Raw genomic sequence first — 12,852 nt, 5'->3', positions numbered from 1 at the left:
TTTCATCGATCTCTTCTTCTTCTACTTCTTCGTTATTCTCAGTGGTTTCATTATTCTCTTCTTCTTCTTTATTAACATCATTGTTTCCATTGGTATTGATGATTATTAGTCCTTCTCCTTCATCAATTACTTGACCCCATCTCATGTGAAACATTCCTGGATCCCTACTTGGTCCATCATTAGTTTCTTTCCAGTTCCAGTTTGCTTTTTCATCGAATACCACATCTCGACTCACTATCACTCTTTTCGTTGTTGGATTGAATAATCTGTAGGCTTTGGATCCAGGCTCAATTCCTAGATGCACAAGAGTCTGAGATCGATCATCCAGTTTCTTAAGAGTTGCATAATCAACTTTTGCGTATGCTTTGCAACCAAACACTCTTAAATGATCTATGTTTGGTTTTCTCTTTCGCAAGCTTTCATATGGAGTCATGTCTTTCAGAGCTTTCATAGGTATCCTGTTTATTAGGTATGTGGAGTGTCGTACAACTTCTCCCCATAGATAATTAGGTGCCTGCATAGCCTTTAAAGAACTTCTTGTCGTCTCCGTAAAGTCATGTTTCTCCTCTCCACCACTATGTTTTGTTGTGGTGTATATGGTGTTGTGAGTTGCCTTTTGAATCCATTTGACTCACAGAACTTGTTGAACTCTACGGAATTGAACTCTCCTCCTCTATCAGTTCTAAGCATTTTGACCTCCTCTTTTAGCTCTTTTTCTATCAGATTTCTGAAAGCTTTGAATCTGTCAAATGCTTCACTCTTTTCTTTCATAAGAATAGACCACATATATCTTGAGAAGTCATCTATAATAACAAATATGTATTTGTTATTTGCAAGGGTTTGTGGTGTAATAGGACCACATAAATCAACATGAAGAAGCTCTAATGGCTTTGAGGCTTTGAATGTTGTTGCTTTTGGGAAACCTTGACGAGTTTGTTTCCCAACTAAACATGATTCACAGATTTTTGCTTCATCATTTATCTGTGGTAGTCCTCGAACCATCTTGTTCTAAGACACTGCCTTTAAGGTTCTGAAACTTATGTGTCCTAACCTTGCGTGCCACTTCCATGTCTGATCTTCCAGTCTCATATTCAGACACAATGGCCTTCCAATCATGAGACTTATCTTGTAGAGTCTATTCTGTGAGCGTGAGACTCTAACTAAAAGTCTTCCACTTGGGTCATGAACTGTTAGATAATCTTGTCGCATTCTAACATCACATCCAACTTCTGTAGCTTGTCCTAAACTTAGAATGTTGTTTTGTAAGTTTGGGATGAAGTAGATGTTTGTGACAAGCTTCTGTTCTCTGGTCTTGCTCTGAAATATAATTGATCCTTTCCCTTCAATTTCTACAGAAGATCCATCCCCAAACTTCACTTGTCCTTTGATTTTTTCATTGAGTTCAGAAAAGTAGTGTCTCTTACCAGTCATGTGATTGCTGGCTCCATTATCTAAATACCAGATTCCTTCTTCTCCATCCTTTGATTCGTAGTTCTTTGGTATTAGGTTCCCTTCGTTTAAGAATACAACTTTGTGCATGAAAAGAGCTGTATTTGCTTCCCTTGTTTCATTCTTGTTTGTTTCTTCCATCTTTTGTATTCTTTCAGGGCATACAGAGGAGAAGTGTCCTGGTTTATCACATCTATAACAAATAAAGTTTGATCTATCCTTCTTTTCTTTCCCTTGGTTTTGATCATTCTGACTTGTTGTTCTATCTTGTGAGTTAAACCTTCCTCCCCTTCCTCGGCCTCTGTTTCCTCTACCACCTCTTCCACGACCTCTTCCTCTTCTCGCAGAGTTTTGTTGGTAAGAGTTTGTGTACAAGAGTTTTCCTTGAGTTTCTCCATTGTTTTCTTCATCAAGGATTCTTTCTTCATATGCTTTCAATCTTCCAATTATATCTTCATAACTAGTCTTCTTTAAATCTAAGACTTGTTCGAGAGAAGCTATGATATGAATATACTTGGATCTTGGTAAACTATTGAGAAACTTCTTTACCAGTTTATCTTCATCAATGGATTGTCCAAGTGACGCAGCTTTTGAGGCTATGTCTGATAGCTTTCCTGCAAAGCTATCAATAGTATCAGTGTCTTTCATCTTCACTCTTTCAAATTCAAACATTAAGGTTTGCAGACGGGCTTCTTTAACTCGATCAGCTCCGAGATTACGTGCCTTTATTGCATCCCAAATTTTCTTTGAAGTTTCCTGTTCGCCAACTTGTAGAACAAGACATTCTGGTATTGCTTGAAAGAGTAATCCAATGGCAACATTGTTTTTGTCTGGGTCAAATGTACCAGGATCAATTGTTTCCCAAACTTTGTAGATTTTCATCAGTACCTTCATTCTCATGGCCCATATTGTGTAGTTTGTGGCGTTGAGGATTGGAACTTGTATTGATGGTGGCGTGAACTGTTTTGCACCCACAATGGTGGTTTCGTTTTCAATTGGTATCGGAAACAAGCTCTGATACCAATTAATGGCAACTGAAAGATGAAACTTAGCTTATATAAAGACAACTCTCTTTATTGATGTTTAGAAAATCTCTCAAAACTAAACACAAGCTCTAATCTTGCTCATGTGATCAACCACAACTTTGGTGATCATATATATATATATAACTATGAATTCCTTTTCCTAGTCCTATTACCTTATTACATGTCTTTCATTTTCTTAGAACTAGATGACTTCTAATTCCCTTAGGATTACATCAATTTCCTAATCTTTTCCTAACCAGCTTGTTAATGACTTCTATGTTGAAGTTTAACCAACAAAAAATGGAGTTAAGACGGATGATGTCTATCTATGCCTGGATGTCTCCATCTTATCTTCAATATGAGTTATGTTAGCTGAAGCACTGAGTGATCAGAGGACCACACCTGTTTATTAGGATGCCCATTCTAGTTAAGGCACGTTGCTCCCCACACCAGTGCAGCTAACTTAGAGCTATAGCTTTGCAGAAAATGCATTTACTCTTACAGGAATGAATCTTCTCTCGCAGTAGAACTACTGCTAAGCATAAAAGAACATATTGTTACCCAAAGTGGTTTCAACCTCTCACTTCCCTAATAAACCTATATTCTGCTGTATATATAGATTTTTTCGCTCAAAAATAACCATTATTTATGCAAAGATGAGTCTCATAAAGGTGGGCATCCTATCATGGCTCTTAGTCGACTTAGGTACAATATATAGCACCAAGTTGCAAAAACAAAAGTCACACTGGTTACAAGTCTACAACCCTGCACCAATTCAGCTATTCTAGACAGACCGCGAAAAAAACAACAACAAAAAACGCTCCTCACATATTTTAAAAATTTATGTGCTCCAGTAGGCCCTGCCTCTCGGGAGTTTATGTGCTCCAGTAGGCCCTGAGTAGACCACTGGTAATTATGTGTGACTTTTTTTTTTGTGATTTTTTTTCTCGGTCTGTTGAGCCTTTCTGGCACCAATTATATATGTTGTTGATAGCAGTTTAGATAGGAAATTTTACTTTTAATTCGGTGCGCTCTCGCGAAACTTCGCCGATCCTACTTAGGTCAGTCCAAACAGTGTTTTAGTGTCAACATTTCAAAGTCTTCATCATCCAATTTATTATTTATCCAACACCACATAATTACAAAAGGCTTACTCTTCTTCACCCTTATTTAAACTCTTAACACCACCTCACTACTTTGTTAATATCCCTCTCTCTCTCTCTCTCTATCTATCTAGCTCTCTAGGTCTCTCCTTCTCTGCAAGCAGCAGCAGTACTGTATCTCAAATTCATTGGCTGAGTTCAAGCTTCTTATCCTCAAATAGATTCAGGCACAAACCATGGGTATTCTTGATCATCTCTCTCACCGTTTTGATTTTTCTCATGAATCTAGAAAGATGAAAAAGTTGAAGGAATTACAGGTAAACCCACTCAAAAATTACATTTTGTTCGACTAAGCTTGTTCTGTTGTAGATTTTCCTCACTGGGTTGGTTGTTCACTTCACAGTGAGACACATAAGCTTTTCTTGTTTTCATCAACGGTACTGATTAACTTTTGTTTTTGTGTTTCATTAGACAGTGGAGATAAAAGTGAAGATTGATTGTGAAGGATGTGAAAGGAAAATCAGAAGATCAGTTGAAGGAATGAAAGGTATATATTATGAGCTGAACACAGACTGAATTGAAAAAAAATTCTAAAGATAGAATTATGAGTTTCAACAAATTATGACCGTTGGATGAAACTAAATTGATATTCATGATCTGATGGTATTTTAGGTGTATCAAGTATAGATATAGATCCAAAGCAACACAAGCTAACTGTAATTGGATACGTAGAACCAAGGAAAGTGTTGAGCAGAGTTATAAGGCGTACAGGAAAGAAAGCAGAAATATGGCCGTATGTACCATACGGTGAAGTGGATCATCCATATGCACCTGGTGTTTATGATAAGAAAGCACCACCTGGTTATGTCAGAAATATTATGATGAATAATGATTCCAAAGCTTCTAATCTTGCTCGTGCTAGTTCTACTGAAGTTAAATACTCAACTGCTTTCAGTGATGAGAATCCTAATGCTTGTGTTGTCATGTAGTTAGTAAATTGCTGATAAGGATGATGATGATGTTAGTAATTTTGTACTCTAGGGTTTAGTTTGTTATAGTTTTGGATTTGTTTAAGTTATCAGTTTGTACCATTACTGGAAGTAGTTTATGTGCTTTTTCTACTTGTGATCAAATATTTGCAAATAAAGAATCAGCCTTTCATTAGTTCTTGAATCAATCATTGTTGATTTCACATGGTATTATGAAGTATAAATTTAACAAAATCTTCGGAACTGAATGATCAATCCGCAAACACTTGAGGACTGTCATTAGAAGCTATTTATGCACTCAACTTGAACAAAAATTGCCAGTGGTAGTTTATGGCTCTATGACTAGAACTGTGGAAAGTAGTCTATGCCTTGATTCGACAGGAGTCCCCGACAACTCCTTCCATTCTTGAATACCAATCACCTATGCGTGTGTGCTCCACCATGTCTTTACCAGACCTCAGATATTTTATGGGTCTCAAGACGCCGAACACAGCAAGATCTGCTAAATTTGGTTTTGGACCACCTGTGAGAGACGTAACAATGTATAACACGTTAACAACTCTGTCTACCTTTTTCATTTAGAATTCCAATAAAATTAAGAGTGAGATAGTACAACAGTAGTAAATATACACTAACCAAGGAACTCTCGGCCATCTAGGGCATCCACCCATGTCTCTGCAGCTTCGTACAGTGCTGCTCGCTCATCAGTGATATTGTATTTCTTCTTTAGTTTCTTAGACACAAAATACATTGCCACCGCACCAGCATACTTCACTGTTATTTTCTCAGTATAGCTGAAATTACCTAGGTTTGGGGAATAAGAAGAAGCAAAAGACATGAGAAAATGGTATCTATACCAACTTCATATGAAATCTTGCAACATTTAGGGAGAGACCTCAAACCAAGACAGAGAATTAAGATGACTAAAACTGCGCAACAGTAAACATTGATATATTGTAAACTAGTCTCACTATTAAAAAACAAAAACAATGCAAACTCCAGCGTGGTATGGTGTATCATGTACTAAATCCATAGGATTCATTGAACTTATCCAGCATTTCAAAGATATAACGGGATATGGGTCAGAAGTTGTTGGTAACAAAGTAACAGTTCATGTACGGTCATAGCATACGAAGATTCTAGTTTTGTTCAGGTAACCGCTACATGTAGAGGTTTAGTATAGCTAGATGACTAAATCATATTCTCGATCAATGAACATATGCAGACGCGGTATAAGGAAAATAATAAGCTAATCCTGCAGTTTGACAATATGCTTATGGTGTAGAAGGACACATAGTATTAGCCCATTTCTTTCGTAAACCGCAAACTCCCAGTATTGGAAGTGGCAGAGGCGACCAACCATTTGATCAGGCAACATCGAGCCCTGCTGTAGTCTATACATGTTGGTGTTTGTGTCATAATCCACACTAAAACTACGAGTAACTTAACTTGTAGCGACGGACTGAGTGTACTTAGATACACATGTAAAAGCTGAACATCCTTCCTTCCACACCATATCCTCGAATCCATCACTGACATGTTATCCTATCGTTTGCAGTCCTATCTACTGTCGTCCTCTACACTATATGGTATCAAATCGCTCTTGAAATGCTAAGTTACATATTCGAATCATAACATCTGGTCGTGGCGGTTATCTATGACTTAAAACTCCCTAGTCAAGGAGCAGGAAGAGTCATTCAGAATGACTCATCATTCTTACTACTCCACATTAACTTGTACACAGAACAAACTGGTCAGAGAAGTTTAATACAGTAAATCTAAAGACCCCCTTATGCATAAAGCCATACATTGTTTTCTCACTTCAAAGAGGCAGAATAACATACAATAAATTTTATCTCTAGCACATAGAAAGAGCTTAAGTGGAACACTGAATTTATCCCAGTATCACAGAATCCATATTTCACTAAGCAACCAATGACATTGACGGATCACCAAATAATCCACACTAAGAAGAATACTAGATTAACAACTGGTGGTTACCTTAAATTTACAAGAAAATGTCAAACCATGATTTGTTTTTAGCATAAGCACTCCTAGACCTGTACTTTATGGAAATTACAAAATGACCAGATCTAAACAGCATTCAGGTGACAGAATGAAGAGTTTTGGCTGTATGATGAAGCAAAACTAACTCATAAGCTAATTCTCCACAGAGTCGGATAATGCACTAATGAACGTGTAGAGCATCGGTACATCACCTTTCTCTGAATTAGGGGATGAATTCGGCATTGACTTAAAAAGCAACCCAAGCAAATACGTGTAGCTAGTGAAAGGCTTGGGTTGTTGCTTGTTAGGCTGACTACAAACACATTGACTGATTCCATGGGACTATTCAGGAAATATCGTTTCCAGACACTTCGCATTTGTTCCATACCTTTCTAAGATAAAGGTAAATAAAACTGGCATGCCTATTCTAATATGCACGACGTTGGAAAAGTAGATTAACCACTGAAAGTAAGATAGAGATACCTAAATACTGCTACTTTCTAAAACATCAAGTCTAAAACATCTAAGCTATTTTAGCAGACAGTTTTATATAGAACTGTTTTACTGTCTTACCGTTGGATGTGATATAGTCGAATGATTCAAGAGCCTCAGAAGAGTTCCGATATATGTTTGGTGATAAAACATGAACCAAGTGATTGTCGACCCACCTACAGTATAAGAAGAGATCATTGTCAATTCACTGCATCCAGCATCCAAAACCACTTGACAAACTTTAAACGTATACCCAACTTTTAACTTGTACCCACCAACGAGAGAATGAAATGAAACCAAAACCAACAACATCAGTTCTAAGCACAATCACAACATGTTTTAATAGATTGTATGTGGTGGCAACACTAATTCATAGAGTAGAGTTATTTGGTTATATTAAACACTGGAATCCTAGTACAAACAAAGAAAGGAAAAGTACCCGCGCCACTTCTTCTCTTCAGTCTCACCATCAGAATCTGAATCCACAGACTGCTTAGGATGAATCTTTGCACTCATTTTATTGATTATATCTGCCATATAACAAACATGAATTACATCCAAGATAAACAACAATCCAACATTCTCAATGCAAAATGAAAAGAGAAATCCACTACTGAATTGATTAAAAACAAACCTGAAGAATCTACCAAATGTTCCCCATCCACAGTCAAAATGGGAACTTTCTTATATTCTGACCACTTAATCTCTTTCTTGCTCAATGGATTGACCTCCACAACTTTGTATGGTATATCATAGTAATCCAAAAAAGCTGCCACAAAATTGCAAATTTCCATTAGCCCAAAGCTTCAAAAACAAAATTTGATAAAAACTTCATACAAGAATTAGGGTGTAACAGTTACCTTTAACCTTGTTACAGAAAGGGCAAGCTTCATACTGATAAAGAACAACTTCTTTCGGGAGAAATTCAGGTTTAGGAGGTTCTTTAGCTAGTAAATCTTGTTCTGAAGAAACAAGTGAAGAAGCTAAAATCGAGAATGAAACTGCTCCAGCAATACCAACAGATACAGCTTTTCCAGTATATTGACCTAAATGGGGCAACCACCATTTACTACCAGATGATGAAGTTTTACTAGTATTACTATAGAAAGAGAGTTTTTGAAGATTGTAATGTTGTTGGTTTTGATGAATAACTGATGATAATACATTAGAAGAAGAAGATTGGTTAGATGCTAATGGATTCAAAGCTCGTCGAAGAATATATGATGTGAGACCATTGTTGCCTCTCATTTTCTAAACCCAGAATTGATTCAATCAGGGGTTTTGCAATTGATTTTAAATCTCTCTCTTGAGACCACTTTTTATCTAGATCGAAGGAAAGAGTGAGAGGAAAAAATACAAAGAAGAAAGGAGGAATGGAAAACTTGGTTCGTCGTTCTATAAGAAAATACAACTACACCCGATCAATTGGTCTGGGTAAACAATCCAAAGGAGACTAAAGCAACTGAGACCATCAGCCAGAAGCCCAGTTAGAAATTCGAGGAGCGGCCAAAATTCCGATCGGCAAAAATGTGCGTATGAATCGGGCAAGGTGAAATTGTGATTACCAGCTTTTTTGTTACACCTTCCTTTTTAATTCCAGCTATTACTTTTGATTATGTTAAAGCCTATGACCAATGTAATATGAACTCAAACTTTGTTTCTGTTTCGGAAGTAAATAATCACACGGATTCAGTCATCGGACGGACAACTCTACCAGAGTTGATTCCAAATGAGTCTGAATCTACAGATTAGTTTCTTCTCTGGTATATATATCTGATTATTTTCAAAAAAAAAGGTGAAATTTAAGTTCTCATAATGTTAATAATTTATTTATAACATTCTCACTTTTCGAAAAATGTCCTAAATGCACTTCTTCTTTTTTCGTAAAAGAAGAGGAAAAAACCTTCTAACATTACAAATCCAAGTACCTAACCATAATCGGAACAGGATTCGACCATGATATATTTTCGTTAAAGTACTGAGAATTAAAGAAGTTAAACAAGTTTCCTAAATCCTCTCCTTTCCAACTGTCTTGGAGATCGAAAGTATTATAATAGGCTGTTGTGTTCGCTGCCCACATTACATTAACTCTAGTAGATAAATTAAGTTCTGATATTTTAAAATTTTTGGCTTCCAAATTGGTGCTTTGGAAGTCATTACTAATAGTATATCTATGTTTCCTAGCTTCAATACACATTTCTTTAAGCAACATCAAAATAGGCATGGAATCACTTTGAAAAGCCACGTCATGACCACTCCATTCTCTTGCCCACTGGAAAGCTATTTCTGCTCCTTTTCTTTCTAATTTTCTCTAATATTGCAGTTGCAGGTATCTCCCCTGACTTCAATTGTGTAGCCTGCAAAATCAGCAAGAGTTATACCAATACCGGGAGAAGAAATGGGATTCATCATGGTCAAGGCTATACTCAATTTGTACGCCATTTTTGTTTCAGTATTTCTGTTTGTTGTTGTACATATATTAAGACAGTCATCATTCATTGGATTGTAATATAGAGTTTGAAGGATATTGTAAATTGGAGTTGTTATAGTGGAAATGCTATTTATGAAGTTTACTATCTCATTTGCCATAACCGCGCTATTTTGTTTTTCCTTTCTGTAGACCCAATTACATCTAGACTTCCAAATATGCAAAGTAATGATATTACAAAACTCTGGCCACTGCATCACGAAACCATTTCTGTTAGTATTTGAAAATCAAAAATTTAGCCAATCATGAAAAGTGTTGTTATTTTCAACCACATAGTCCATGCTAAAGTTTAGGTGCATACAAACCTGTTTTGCGAAATACAATTCATAAATAAATGGGTTAGAGATTCTTCACCACTATTACAGAGAGTACAAGTTTTATTTATATAGGGAAGGACTGCGGCAACCCTCAAACTGTTTGGTAGAATAGCATTAGCTGCTTCCCATACAAAATTTTTAACCGAGGGGACTTTCAGTTGCCAAATTTGATTCCAATCCTTGCTATCAACACCAGTAGAGTTCATTTTGTTATACATTGATTTAACTGTAAAATTACCTTTTGTAGTTAGACCCCATTGAAAAGTATCTGCCATATCCTGAGATGGTAGGCTTATTTTTAGGATACAGTTTATTGTGTTTTGGTTGAAACAAACTCTCAGTTTGTGCATAGTCCAAGTTTTCACATCAGTTATCAATTGACTTGCCATTTTATGTTTTCAGTTCCCCTACTTGGTTTCTGTATGGGTGGATTGATTTCTGGAATCCCGTAATCATTCCATACATTAACCATAGTTCATCTTCCTATTTTCCACAACAAGTGCTTCTGAATTTGTTCGACACCGTTTAAGATGCCTTTCCAAGCCCAACTGTCTCTCTGATTTGGTTTTGTTTTCATGTGAAGGATATCAGTGTTAGGATAATACTTAGCTTTTAAGAGTTGAGCACATAGGGACTCTGGGTTTTCTTTCAATCTCCACCCTATTTTTGCCAACATGGCGAGATTAAAGTTTTATATATTTTGAAACCCCGTCCCTCCCTCACTTAGAGGCTTACAGAAAGACCCCCAAGCTTTTAAATAGACACCTTTTTTTCCTTGTTCATTTTTACCATTTCATTCTTTCCCCACCAATGATCTCTTTGAAGATTATTTAACTTTTTGCAAATTTTCATAAGTATTTTAAAATAGTTCATTTGGTAGACAGTTAACGAAGAAGTTACATTTTTTTTTATCATAACTGGTTTTCCGACAGTTTTTAGATGCTTCTCATTCCAACCAACCAGCCTACTAAGCATTTTTTCGACCAAGGGTTCAAAACATTTTATCTTGGATTTGTTAGTAAATAAGGGAGATCCTAAATATCTATCATCCAAAGGAATATCCTTAACACCTAGAATTTGTTGTATCTCATATTTTGTGTCTGGATTAGTTCCAGGACTAAAAAAGACTCCAGACTTTCTAAGATTTATTAGCTGACCTAAAGCTTCTCCAAAGTCAGAAAACAATTTAACTAAGTTTGTGCTGGTAGCAGTATTAGCCGCACAGAAAATTAAATAGTCATCGGCAAACAAAAGATGACTCACCGATGGTGCATTTTTACATATTTTTATTCCTTTTATTAGGCCAGTAGATTCAGCATTAACAATAGTTCTCGACAAGGCTTCAATACAAAACAAGAAGAGATAGGGGGAAATAGGATCTCTCTGTCATAAACCCTGAAAGGGTTTAAAGAAAACAATGGGAGAACCATTAAGCAGAACAGAAAGAGTTGTCGTTGAAATACACTCAAATACTAAATTACACCAAAATTCAGAAAACCCATTTTTGTCATTATGGCAATGAGAAATTTCCGTTCGACTTTATCGAATGCTTTCGACATATCGACTTTAAGACCCATAAGCCCATTCTCGCTATATTTTCTTCTCATAGTGTGGATAAGTTCATGCGCAATTGTTATATTATCTGAAATTTGTCTCCCTGGAATGAATGTCGATTGAAAAGGAGATATAATCTTACTGAGCATTCCTTTCATTCTATTTTCCATTAATTTTGAAACAATCTTGTATATAGTATTACTTAGGGCAATTGGTCTGAATTCAGCTGGGGTTGTGGGATTAATGGTTTTAGGAACAAGCGAGATAAAAGTTGCATTTATTTCCTTTAACAGATGACCAGTTCTAAAGAAATTTTGTATCATTTGTGTAAGATCATTTCCTATGAGATCCCAATTTTGATGAAAGGAGATGGGAGGAAAACCATCTGGCCCTGGACTTGTGTTTGGTTCCATACGAAACAACGTTTTCTTAATCTCCAACAAGGTTGGAATTTCTTGTAGCATTTCGTTATCCCTATCAGTTTTATATTCTGGTATTAATTCAATCATTTTTATGTCTATATTAGGATTAATTGTTGTTGCAATATCTTTAAAGTGATTTGTAATACAATCAGCAATGTCTTCTCTACTATTAATCCAGTCACCATTTTCATTTTTCAATGTTTCTATTCTATATCTTCTAAATCTTTGTTTTGCTTTACTAAGGAAAAATTTAGTATTTTTGTCACCTAAAGCCAGGTTTTGATCCCTACTTTTATCCTTCCATAATTTTTCAAGAATATTTTGCCATTTTTGAGTTCAGTGTTCAGATTTGTTAAATCAACTGCTTTCTCTAAATAGATTGGCTTTCTATTAGTTTCCTCCAACTTTTTCTTAGTCTTTTCTATATTTGTTCTAATATCACCAAAAGTGTTTTTGTTCCATGTTATAAGGGTATGTTTCACATTTTTTAGATTTTTAACAAAAGAGAAAGCATGTGGATTGTTCCAATAATCCAGAATAAGGAGTTTACAGTCATCATGTTTCATCCAATCTCCAAAGTATTTGAAAGGAGTAGGAGCGTCATTCCATATGTTATGAGTGTTCAAACAAATTGGCACATGATCAGAAGTTAAAGGACTCATATGTCTGATATTAGAATTTAGGAATTTTACATTCCATTCACTGTTCGCCAATGCCCTATCGAGTCTTTGTTCTGTAAATTCTAAACAAGTTCCATGGTTATTCCAAGTCTGAGTATATCCTGTGAATCCTAGATCAAGAAGACCACGGTTATCTATAATGTTTCTAAACTTAGTAGCTTCTCCCTGATTAAAAGGGTGATTGCCACTTTTCTCTTGTTCATGTAAGACCACATTTCAGTCACCTATTATGATCCAGGGTTATGTTATCCTAGTCGACATTTGCTTTATAATGTCCCAAGAATCTTCTTTAAGAGGAGCATAAGGGATTCCTTAAAAGCAAGTTA

At 36.0% G+C, this 12,852-nt stretch overlaps 2 protein-coding genes across 2 annotated transcripts; one reads left to right on the top strand and one right to left on the bottom strand.

The window, feature by feature from the left end:
* The first annotated feature begins 3,661 nt into the window (after nucleotides 1–3,661).
* LOC113288955 (heavy metal-associated isoprenylated plant protein 26-like) lies at nucleotides 3,662–4,754 on the top strand. Its single transcript, XM_026538115.1, has 3 exons — nucleotides 3,662–3,894; nucleotides 4,049–4,124; nucleotides 4,250–4,754. Exons 1-3 carry the CDS (start codon nucleotides 3,814–3,816, stop codon nucleotides 4,564–4,566), a joined length of 474 nt encoding a protein of 157 aa, XP_026393900.1. The 5' UTR covers nucleotides 3,662–3,813; the 3' UTR covers nucleotides 4,567–4,754.
* On the bottom strand, nucleotides 4,716–8,467 carry LOC113288953 (prostaglandin E synthase 2-like). The gene is made up of 6 exons (XM_026538114.1): nucleotides 7,926–8,467; nucleotides 7,700–7,834; nucleotides 7,505–7,595; nucleotides 7,147–7,241; nucleotides 5,203–5,370; nucleotides 4,716–5,089 (listed from the first exon to the last, which is right to left on the bottom strand). Exons 1-6 carry the CDS (start codon nucleotides 8,311–8,313, stop codon nucleotides 4,929–4,931), a joined length of 1,038 nt encoding a protein of 345 aa, XP_026393899.1. The 5' UTR covers nucleotides 8,314–8,467; the 3' UTR covers nucleotides 4,716–4,928.
* Nucleotides 8,468–12,852: the final 4,385 nt, after the last annotated feature.

This window comes from Papaver somniferum, chromosome 6 (genome assembly GCF_003573695.1).
Source record: "Papaver somniferum cultivar HN1 chromosome 6, ASM357369v1, whole genome shotgun sequence".
Taxonomy (NCBI): Eukaryota; Viridiplantae; Streptophyta; class Magnoliopsida; order Ranunculales; family Papaveraceae; genus Papaver; species Papaver somniferum.
Note: the sequence above shows the minus strand (reverse complement) of the source record. Positions and strands in the feature narration are given on the sequence as shown.